The sequence below is a fragment of the Schistocerca serialis genome, chromosome 2 (genome assembly GCF_023864345.2).
Source record: "Schistocerca serialis cubense isolate TAMUIC-IGC-003099 chromosome 2, iqSchSeri2.2, whole genome shotgun sequence".
In the NCBI taxonomy this organism is placed as follows: domain Eukaryota; kingdom Metazoa; phylum Arthropoda; class Insecta; order Orthoptera; family Acrididae; genus Schistocerca; species Schistocerca serialis.
Genome location: NC_064639.1, coordinates 758,303,957 through 758,316,057, shown reverse-complemented (window position 1 = coordinate 758,316,057; position 12,101 = coordinate 758,303,957). Strand labels below are relative to the sequence as shown.

Genomic DNA, 12,101 nt, shown 5'->3' with positions numbered 1-12,101 from the left:
GGTGCCACGGCATCTGACTCCTGAAATGAGAAAACGATGTGTTGATGGTTGTGAAGAACTTCTTCGGCACTTTGAATGAGAAGGTGATGGCTTCCTTGCAAGAATTGTTACTGGGGACGAAACTTCCACCAACCGAGAACGAAGAGAGCGAGCAAGGAATGGCGCCATTCCTCATCACCAAAACCAAAGAAGTTTCGAACAGAACCATCAGCAGGGAAGTTTATGCTGACTCTCTTGTGGGACGAAAAAGGCGTCATTTTGGGGCATTACATGCCTAGAGGGACCATGTCACCAGTGCATCATACACAGATCTCCTAAAAAATCATCTGTGGCCTGCAATCAAAGCAAAGCGACGTGGATTGTTGTCAGCAGGTGTCCTTTTGCAACATGACAATGCAAGGCCCCACGCTGCCGTACAACAGTTGCAACAATCACAGACCTGCATTTTGAGTGTCTTACTCATCCACCATATTCCCCAGACCTTGCCCCAAGTGATTTCCATATGTTTGGACCACTCAAAGGCGCAATGAGAGGAAAGAAGTTCCGTTCTGATGAAGAGGTACACCATACGGTGCACGAGTGGTTGCGCGGGCTACTAAAATAATTTTTTTCTAAAGGAATTTATGCACTTTGTAAGCACTGGAGGACTTGCATTGAGTGTGGGGGAGATTACGTTGAAAAGTGATACAGCTTTGTACCACTTCTGCACAATAAATAATATTTAAAAAAATATTTAAGGTTTTCATTTGACTCACCCTCGTATTCGGTGACTCCGTCAAATCCTTGCAGCCATTACGTCAAGTCCTAACCAGCACCTTCTGGAAACACTGATGGATGCCTGATATGCAGCTGACTAACTGCTACTTTGGAATTCATAAATTTCCTGAATATAAGGATCTTGGGAATGATGTACTGCTTGTATTAAAGTTCTTGTCTGTGTAGGCAACAGCTTTTATGTTGCCTAGCTTGAGGCACAGTAATGTAGACCCACCAACATTACAAAGTAACAACAATTAAGTCCAAATCTGGAAGCACGGTCATCAACGAAATACAACACTTAGCACCAAAAACACATTTATTACAGACACCATCGTACAGCCACAACAGAACTGTTTCCTGGATAGAAAGTGCTGCTCTATATAAACACCGTATATTCCATAAAAGGCAAACACTACAAACATATGAAATTTCGAGAACCTTCCAGAAGCGATAAATACTACATAACAAGCCTTCGGTGCACAGATTTGAACTGGTAAACTGCAGCATGTGAAGCAGCTACACTACCCGTTACTCTACTTTGCATGCAGCATAGCTCGTGGCAATATTTACATGCCTCTTTCACTGCTATCTGTCAATATTTTCATCTGAGAATATGCCACCACTGCTTTCTAAAAACAAATAGTTCTGAAGGGTGTAACACATTATTATAATGACTGCTGTGTCATTTGATCAGATTTTAAACTCCGAATCATCACTTTCTGAACCAACTGACACTCAAACTATTACTTTCACTGAAGGAAGAAAAATCGTTTATTGTATGCATGGTGACTTTGTTAACTGCAACCGTTTAGACTAGTACTTACACCCATTACATCCCAGTTATCTCATGATCAACACAAGAGCACCTTTCTGTTTCTTCTTTCTTAAAACTTTCACATTTTCTTCTGCTTAGGATAATATTTTGAAGAACTCAACTCTTTGTCTCTGAGACATCAAAAGCATTGTTTTCAATTTCCTTTTATTTGCAAAACTCAGTAAGTTCCTTTTATTTCCAGAACTCAGTAATATGCTTTTATAGAAGTAAGTGCATGTTTGTAACTGAAGACAGACTGGTCAGCCAGTTCCACAGGAACAAGGTGTGTACAAACAAAAGAGGAGAGAGTAAACAAAGAAAAAAATCTTTGCTAAGTCCATGAAGAACAATTATATTTAAACTAAAAACAAAAATATTAATTTTTAGTGATATGTGTACTACTCAGTTGTTAGATAACAGATTACACTCCAATTTACATAAGTTGTAATAATACAGAGTGAAAAGAAATTCATTACCTTGGAGACAAAAGATATATTCCTGCACCAATTCCATGGCAAGAGCAGGATGTTCTGCCACAAGCATATCAAGTATTTCGATCTGACTAGTTACAATCAGCTTGTGAATTATAGATAACCTTGGTTGCCCCAACATATGGAAGAGTCTTCCAAACATCCACATATTGAACACTACAAAAATAAAATTAACTATATTCCACAGTAATATGTAGGTATTAAATGTTACATAAATCTACTTAAATATTGTGTCCTCTTTTAGCATTTTATCTTTTCTCCAATTTTGTTTCCCTTCCTTCTACAAGACAAAAAGCCTTCTCTGCAGAAGGATAACCCATCCACTACTCTGCTCACACTGAGCCATCCCTGTCATCAGAGAAACAGCACAGTCTGGCCCCTGAATGCAATGTCCATTACCATGAAAATATGTTGCACTCCCCTGCTCTTTCTTCATCCAGAGTTCTTAAGAAAAAAAAAAGAAGATCATACATAGTCCATAAATCCTTATCTGACTCCTTAAACACCCAATACTACTAAAACAAATATACCTCTGCTGAAGATGCAAACACATTTATTGACTAACAAATATCTCGCAGCTCACATCATGGGCCATTACTTAAGATAATTTTGAGCACAAAGTGAGAACAATTTGGAGCAGATGAAAAACAAAATTCCATCACCAATATTAATTATTGTTCACAGCATTTAAATTCATTTCCCATCTGTTCCCCACTCCAGTCCCATTTAGTCTCCCCCATGTTTACTTCTTTGCATTTTCATCTCTCCTTGTTTCTTTTTTCAATGTCACTGATCCAGTTGATAGACTCATATCATTCACCTACCCACTATTTCTTAACCCAACCCTTTTAAACACATTTCACAGCACTCAAAGATAAAACTATACATGTACATAAGTATATTATACAGCAGCTTTGCTACAATAATTGTTCACTGTTCCAAGTGGAAATTACCATTTTCTAATCATATACATTATCAGGGTGTATACGTGGACAAGAAAAAAAATTCCCGGATATCTCGTTTAAAAAACATACTTTTTCCCGGGCAAAAATACACTTTTTCAATGCTAAGTGACATTCGGTTTTCTGTAGACTTTTCCTTTGGAACTGTAAAACTTATCATTCCTTTGAATGATTAACGTCTTATACACTAGTGTAGAATTTCCCGGGAGAGGGGGGGGGAGGTTTTGGAGAGACTTTTGATGAAAAAAAAGGAGAGAAGTTTTCGAAAGACCTCTGTTGTGCAGCAACATATACACTGCATATTTTCATATTACGAAAGTATCAATTCGAATTGCCCAAACACAGCACATTAGTTTCCGGAGCGTTGAAATCGAGATTGCAATGTCCTTTTGTAAGCGAGTCATATCTCATGCTCTGTGATGTTGCCAGCCGATGACAGCAGATATTCAGAGCATAGGACACGTGATGTAGTCAGCCAATAGCAAGATCACTGTTACGTAGAGTGAATACACAAAGAGGAAAACTTAACGGTTTACATTAATACATAGTATAGCTACAAGAAAAGCTAATCTTTCACATATAATATTGGTCTCAATGATTAATAAAACTACAAGAGAAGCTACGCTTTCACATGTAATATTGATCTATTTTGTGTGTGTTATACTTTATCACACAAATGTGCCAGTAAATTTAAAATTATATCATAAATGTCTGGTCTTCAGGGCTCGAAATTCTTCTACGTGGCTTGTCCTCATAGTGTTCAGTTTTAAACGCTCTGTGATTTAAGAAATTCATCCCACTTCCTCACAGTTAACATAATTCATCTTGTGTAAAAAGAAATTTACTTTGAAAGTAACGCTTTTCGAACCACCGTTCAAAATTCTGCAGTACCAGGATACAGTAACATTCTTTTCTACAGAATCATTTTTTACCAGTCAAAATTACAAAAATTTAACTGAAAGGTAAAACAATGAAAAATTCCCGGGATTCCAAAAAATTCCTGAGTTTTTCCCGGTTTTCTCCCAGATGAAAAAATTTCCGGGTTTTTCCCAGATTTCCCGGATCGTATACACCCTGATTATCATCAACAGTTTATTGATGTAAACTTAACTAGCTACTTTTGGAAATAACATGTACAATTTCAGTAACTGCTTCAGCGCAACAACCCAGGCCATTATTTGATGTGTGCAGTTTGTAGGGTGCAAACTTTAAGCATCATCTTTATACATCACATAGATGATGGGCGAAACGTTGAAGAGTTCTATGAATGGTTTTTTTTTTTTTTTTTTTGGTAGGGTTTAAGGGCGCTCAACTGCTGAGGTCATTAGCGCCCAGTCACTGGTGTTAGAGCACAAGGAACCTGCTAAAACTCAAGGGGATGGGGGGACATCAAAAGGACCTGACAAAGATGCAGATGAAATAAGTAAAAAGGTTAGATGTCTTTGGTCAAGCCAGTTAAAGTTATAAAACGCAGAAGACGAGCAGCTGCTCGAGCGTCATCAGCTAAAACATCCGGTAAGGTAGATGGCAGGGACAGGACAACACGAAATTGACTAAAACGGGGACACGACAATAAAACATGGCGCACCGTTAATGCCTGACCACAAGGGCACTGCGGGGCTGGGTCACCAGAGAGCAGGTAGCGGTGGCTAAACCGGCAATGCCCAATCCGCAACCTGGTCAGAAGGACCTCCTCGCGCCGAGATGGTCGGGAGGAAGTTGACCAAGCAGTTGGGAGCGGTTTGACTGCCTGGAGCTTGTTTCCTTGGAGGGATGACCAAGCATCCCACCACAAGGACACAAGCCTCTTACATACAGCCCCACAAACGTCAGATGACGGGACACAATGGGAGGCTGGCCGAGGCTGGAGGACTGCAGCCTTGGCTGCAGCATCCGCAGCCTCATTCCCAGGCACTCCCACATGTCCGGGGACCCACAGAAAGCTGACAGAACCGCCATTATCGGCGAAACAATGGAGGGACTGCTGTATTCGTTGAATCAAGGGATGGACCGGATAGGGAGCCCCAAGGCTCTGAAGAGCACTGAGTGAGTCAGTGCAGAGGACATACGATGAATGGCGGTGGCGGCGGGCATACTGAATGGCCTGATGGAGAGCAAAAAGCTCGGCCGTAAAGCTGGAACATTGGTCAAGGAGCCGGTATTTAAAGGTGGCAGTCCCGACGACAAAGGCACAGCCGACACCATCGTCAGTTTTGGAGCCATCGGTGTAAATAAAGGTGTGACCAGCAAGTCGAGCACGAAGTTCGACAAACCGTGAGCAATACACTGCAGCCGGAGTACCCTCCTTCGGGAGTGAGCTGAGGTCGAGATAAATACGAACCGGAGCCTGGAGCCAAGGTGGTGTCGGGCTCTCACCCTCTCTGAAGGTGGTAGGGAGGGCAAAATCCAATTGTCGAAGCAGGCGACGGAAGCGGACTCCGGGGGGCAGCAGGGCAGACACATATAACCCGTACTGACGGTCGAGAGAATCAGCGAAGAAGGACTTGTAAGAGGGGTGGTCGGGCATAGACAACAGCCGGCAGGCATACCGACACAGCAGTATGTCGCGCCGGTAGGTCAACGGTAACTCGGCAGCTTCAGCGTAAAGACTCTCGACAGGACTAGTGTAGAAGGCTCCGGTCGCAAGACGTATCCCCCGATGGTGGATGGAGTTGAGCCGGCGTAAGAGGGATGGCCGAGTGGACGAGTAGACGAAGCTCCCATAATCCAGCTTCGATCGGACTATGGACCGATACAAGCGAAGCAGGACAGTGCGATCCGCTCCCCAAGATGAACCGCTAAGAACTCTGAGGACATTAAGGGAACGTGTACAACGGGCCGCCAAATAAGAGACATGTGGAGACCAACACAGTTTCCGGTCCAACGTGAGCCCTAGAAACTTAGTTGTGTCCACGAATGGGAGAACAACGGGACCGAGATGTAAGGATGGCGGAAGGAACGCTTTATATCGCCAAAAGTTGATACAAACCGTCTTCTCTTCAGAGAACCGGAAGCCATTTGCCACGCTCCATGAGTAGAGGCTGTCTAGACAACGCTGGAGGCAGCGCTCCAGGAGGCATGTTCTCTGGGCACTGCAGTAGATCGCGAAGTCATCGACAAAGAGAGAGCCTGAGACATTAGGTGGAACGCAATCCATAATTGGATTGATCGCGATGGCAAAAAGGGCTACGCTCAAGACGGAGCCCTGAGGCACTCCGTTCTCCTGGAGGAAGACGTCGGACAATACTGAACCCACACGTACCCTAAACTTTCGATCCGTTAAAAAGGAATCAATAAAAAGGGGCAGACGACCACGTAGGCCCCACTTGTGCATAGTGCGGAGGATACCTCCTCTCCAACAGGTATCATAAGCCTTCTCCAAGTCGAAGAACACGGCTACCGTTTGGCGCCTTCGCAAAAAGTTGTTCATGATGAATGTCGACAAGGTCACAAGGTGGTCAACAGCGGAGCGGCGGCGACGAAAGCCGCATTGGACATTAGTAAGTAGTCGTCGAGATTCAAGAATCCAAACTAACCGAGCATTAACCATGCGCTCCATCACCTTACAGACACAGCTTGTAAGAGAAATGGGGCGGTAACTAGAAGGAAGGTGTCTATCCTTCCCAGGTTTGGGTATAGGAACAACAACGGCGTCACGCCAACGCATGGGGACCTGACCTTCGGTCCAGACGCGATTGTAGGTACGAAGAAGGAAGCTTTTGCCCGCCGGAGAAAGGTGTGCCAGCATCTGAACGTGAATGGCATCTGGCCCCGGAGCAGAGGACCGGGACAGTGCAAGCGCACGTTCGAGTTCCCGCATAGTAAAGGGGGCATTGTAAGTCTCCAGATTCAGCGAGTGGAAGGAAGGTCGCCGAGCCTCGTCTGCCTCTTTCCTGGGAAGGAAGGCAGGATGGTAATGGGCGGAGCTTGAAACCTCCGCGAAAAAGCGGCCAAAGGCGTTGGAGACAGCCACAGGATCAACAAGGACCTCATTACCTGAGGTCAGGCCAGGTACTGAGGAGTGGGCCTTAATGCCCGACAGCCGGCGCAGGCTACCCCAAACAACGGAAGAGGGAGTAAAACTGGTAAAGGAGCTCGTGAAAGAGGCCCAGCAAGCTTTTTTGCTGTCTTTGATGACTCTACGGCATTGCGCTCGGAGTCGTTTGTATTCAATACAATTCGCCAACGTAGGATGGCGGCGAAAGGTGCGTAAAGCACGTCGTCGAGCACGGATAGCGTCCCTACAAGCCTCGTTCCACCAGGGGACGGAAACGCGACGTGAAGAAGAAGTAGTACGAGGTATGGAACGTTCGGCAGCATTGATAATAACAGCCGTGAGGTATTCGACCTGACTGTCACAACTGGAAAAATCGCGGTCCGGAAAGGTCGCCAGGGAGGAGTAAAGTCCCCAGTCAGCTTTCAGTATGTTCCAGCGCGAAGGACGTGGGGATGGGGTGTGGTGCAGGAGACGAACGACACAGGGGAAGTGGTCGCTCGAATAGGTGTCAGAAAGGACATACCACTCGAACCGACGGGCAAGAGTGGTAGAACAGATCGAGAGGTCCAAGTGGGAGTAGGTATGAGTAGAGTCCGAGAGGAAAGTCGGGGCGCCGGTATTGAGGCAGACAAGATTGAGATGGTTGAAGACATCCGCCAAGAGTGAGCCTCTTTGACAGGATGCAGGAGAGCCCCAAAGGGGATGATGGGCATTGAAGTCGCCAAACAATAAGAACGGCGGGGGAAGCTGATCGATCAGGTGCATCATGTCTGCCCGGCTAACAGCAGATGACGGTGGAGTGTAGACGGTACAAACTGAAAAAGTAAAAGCAGAAAGAGTAATGCGGATAGCTATTGCTTGGAGTGGGGTGGTCAATGGGATGGGATGGTAATAGACATCGTCCCGAACGAGCAACATGACCCCACCATGAGCTGGGATACCGTCCACAGGGGCGAGGTCATACCGCTCCGAGGTATAGTGGGAAAAGGCAATACGGTCAGTCGGGCGCAACTTGGTTTCCTGGAGACCAAGGACGAGCGGACAGTGCAGGCGGAGGAGCAGTTGTAATTCCTCCCGATTAGATCGAATACCTCTTATGTTCCAATGAAACAACGCCATCGCTAGTCAAAAAGTTGGGGGAACGAGACGGGGAAGAGCTGGTCACCTCGATGGCCGCGGAGGGCCAGGTTGCGAGGCAACAACGCTACAACTGACAGCAGGCGGATCCGGTTCCATCGACTCGTCGCCAGCTGCGGCCGCTGTCCCTGATTGTGTAGGAGGGGCCGCATCATTTGCCGACAAAAGGCCGGCGGAACGCCTGGCAGCAGAGCGTCCTGGCGAAACTGAGGACGGCCGGGAGCAGCGACTCACGGATGAAGCGTCAGATGAAACGCGCCGGGGTGGAGAGGGGGAGAGAGATTTCTTCTTGGAGGCCTTCTTGGAAGGCCGAGGAGGCACAGGGATGTTGGGCTGGACCCGAAGAAGGTCCTCACGCGCGGGGTCCGTTTTGGAACGCCGGACCTCGGAAGCTGGGGTCCGGAACGTTTCCCCGATGGACGCCTGAGAAGAGGATCGCTTCTCAGGTGGCGTGGGGGGAGGAGGAGGAGGAAGGGTGGCCCCTGGGGCAGGGGGGGTGGGGGCCGCGGGGGAGGAGGAGTTGGAAGGGAGGGATTTGGGAGGCGGAGGCAGAGCCCCCTGACGGGCAGAGGAGGCGGAGGGGGGACAGGATAAAGGTGAGGATACAGCGGAAGGAGTGGACACAACTGAGGCAAACGAAGTGGCCAGTGACACGGGATGAAGGCGGTCATACTTCTTCCTGGCCTCAGAATAAGAGAGCCGATCCAAAGTTTTGATTTCTTGTAACTTTTTCTCCTTCTGATAGGCGGGGCAGTCTGGGGACCTAGGCGAGTGGACGCCAGGACAATTAGGGCACCGAGGTGGTGGGGTGCAAGTATGTTCCTCACGAAGAGGACGTCCACAGTCGCCGCAAAGGGGCTCAGCCTCACACCGGGACGACATGTGCCCAAAACGCAAACATCTAAAACAGCGCATAGGAGGCGGGACGTAAGGTCGCACGTCGCACCGGTAGCACATCACCTTTACCTTCTCCGGGAGAACGTCCCCCTCGAAGGCGAGGATAAAGGCCCCGGTGTCGATGCGACGGTCTTTGGGGCCGCGCTGGACTCGCCGGACGAAATGCACGCCGCGGCGCTCCAGGTTGGCCCTGAGCTCCTCATCAGATTGTAGCAGGAGGTCACGATGAAAAATGACCCCCTGCGTCCTATTGAGTGCCAGATGTGGGACAATGGAGACCGGGATGTCCCCTAGGCGGTCGCACGCCTGGAGTGCCGCCGATTGTGTGGCAGAGGTGGTCTTGATAAGAACGGACCCAGATCGCATCTTGCTGAGAGCCTCGATTTCCCCGAAGACGTCCTCAATGTGTTGAACAAAGAACATGGGCTTGGAGGTGGCGAACGTCCCCCCATCTGTTCGAGAACAGACCAAATAGCGGGGGAAGTACTTCGCCCCAAGCCGGCGGGCCTGTCCCTCCTCCCATGGAGTGGCCAAGGGGGAAAGGGCAGGAGAACCAGAACTAGAAACGGTACCTTTTCTTTTGGAAGACTCGGCCGCAGAGCGACCTGATACGTGCTGACGTTTCATGTGCGAAACATCCGCCCCCGATACCACCCACTCCGACCAGGGGCTCTCCCCACGGGCGCCACCCAGCCGCAGCAAGGGCCACCTGGCAGGATGACCATTGCCGGGAGTCCTGATGCCCCAAGGAGACGGGCATCTACTCCTTGGCCAACGTGGGGAGGGTGCAGCTCAGGTATCGGCAGTACGATCCCTGTGTTGTCAGGGGGCTACAACCTAGAGGGTACATGACGACCCCACCACAACGGGCTGGCTACCGTGCTGGATTTCTGGTGCCATGGAAAGTCCATCATGATCACTGGTGCAGATGGAGAGGCACTATGGGCGTAACGTGGACAACCCATCAGGCGTTTAGGCCCAATTTGAGGAATAATGGGTATGGTGACAACGCCGGTGCAATGCTGAGTGCCAAGGTCTTAGTGCACTTAGGACCAGTGGTACACCATGTAAGGTGTCCTTCCCCAAAAGGCTCGTACTTCTGTAGAATTTTGAAAAATGGAGGTCAAACCCCAAGGGGGACCATCACATTAAGGCCAAAACATTTGAGACTCCTTTTAGTCGCCTCTTACGACAGGCAGGAATACCGCGGGCCTATTCTAAGCCCCGAACCCGCAGGGGGGTCTATGAATGGTGTCACACCACTGTTTGTGTTAAAAATCCGTATCTTTATTAATGAATATTGCCATTTCTCCTTCTGAGTTCATGGAGAGCAGATCGGCATCACATATTACAGAGTTGTGTTCTTGCATGAATAAAAGTATGTGATAATATTCAGACTGGAATAATCAGAGATGAATAATGTTCATGTGTAATATAAACACTCATATATCTGACTTCAATGTTTAAAATCTTTGTGACAGGATGACTTAATCTGTTGAAGAGGAACTGCTATATGGCAAAGCCTGAAAAGAGGTTACTGATTAAAATAAATGAACACATATAACAGGAAAAGCAACTACCAACATGCAGTTTCTCTTGCAATGTAATTAAAATGTGTGTCACAAGTTGACTTCCCTGGTGTAACAAATGTTACATCAATGTCCCATAACTGAATCTGCACTAACCCTAACTTTTCCAATTCTCATCCGCCTGAGTACTTTCCATTTATCTATCCCCCACCTCCGGCCACTCCGCTTGGTTCCATTCCCAAGATTGTTCTCATTCTCCTTTCTATATTCACTTTCCATCCCGTACTCACTCAGTTCAAGATGACCATTTTAGTTATCCGTCTTTAAGTATATTTTCCCTTCCTTACTTTGCTTTTCCAACTAGAAATGCCTATTCTGTTATTTTTGTCTTTCTGTAAAACAAACTTGTTTCTTCCATACAGGACAATTCTTATATCAGTGTCTTCCTATAACCTGCATCTACATTCACATACCTAACATCTCTCTCCCACTGAGAACAACACTTCCCTCACTGCTTCCAATAGTCATAAACTTTGACAGAAGAACATCTGTTCTGACACTTGATGTTAATTGCTTCTGACAACTGATTAACTTTAGAGCAATATTTTTCTTTTGTATTTTACAGCATTCATGACAAAAATAGCATAGTGGTGTATCCCCTGCACAATTGTTTTCTTCCTAACTGGTTTCAACACACCCCAAATCTTACAGAATGCTATTGTTTTATCAGCATAAATCAAATTTACAATGACATCTGAAATTTCAATATTGCTTGGACAATTCTGACAAGGAATAAAGCTGAATATTTAAACAAATATAGCTAAATATGCAGGCTCACCATCATAATTGCATTATGTATGCCAAAACTAAAATTTTCCATTTTCTATACTGATATCAATAAAATATTACACAAGGAACATATACTATGATAAATTTATGTGACAGAGTACACACCTGAACAGTTTTTAACCATAGCAGAATAGTGCTCCTTACAACATTTTTGATTAGGAACAAAATACTTCACAAGATTCTTTTTGTTGTCAAGCAGGTACTTCAAAAATGACTTTACATGAGCTTGATTTTTATCTAGGTTTTTATATATTGTTTTCACTGGTTCATTAATTGTCTTCCACGCACGATCATGTCGAAGGATAACACTTTCATTTGTGCAAACAGGACTGCAAGCAGAAGTCACAGACAGGTTATAGAGGAAAAGAAAGAAACAGCACATGTATAATTTGAAGTAATTGATACAAACTCTCCAGAATTCCTACTGATTCTTCTTGTTATTACAGATTCATCATCCTCAACATCAGCTGAGTCTCCATCCCACGTTTCACTGCAAACAAAAAATGTTTGTCAAAATATGAAATTAGCACAAAATCATAAACAGGAAATTTGATACAAAACTGTGAAGTACACTGTGATAAATTCTGTAGTGAATACCACTTACAATGTTGAGAGAGCAGGAAAATGAAGTTTCCGTTGAAAAGAAAACAGACATATATGTGAATA

General features: G+C 46.1%; 1 protein-coding gene across 1 annotated transcript in view; it reads right to left on the bottom strand.

Annotated features, from left to right (window-relative positions):
* Positions 1–12,101, bottom strand: part of LOC126457965 (serine/threonine-protein kinase ATR) — a 359,569-nt gene that overhangs the window by 329,715 nt on the left and 17,753 nt on the right. Inside the window, exons 2-4 of the mRNA XM_050094723.1 lie at positions 11,845–11,925; positions 11,541–11,764; positions 2,050–2,220 (exon numbers count right to left, since the gene is read on the bottom strand). Coding sequence (XP_049950680.1) covers positions 2,050–2,220; positions 11,541–11,764; positions 11,845–11,925 — 476 coding nt within the window. The remainder of the gene's footprint in view (positions 1–2,049; positions 2,221–11,540; positions 11,765–11,844; positions 11,926–12,101) is intronic.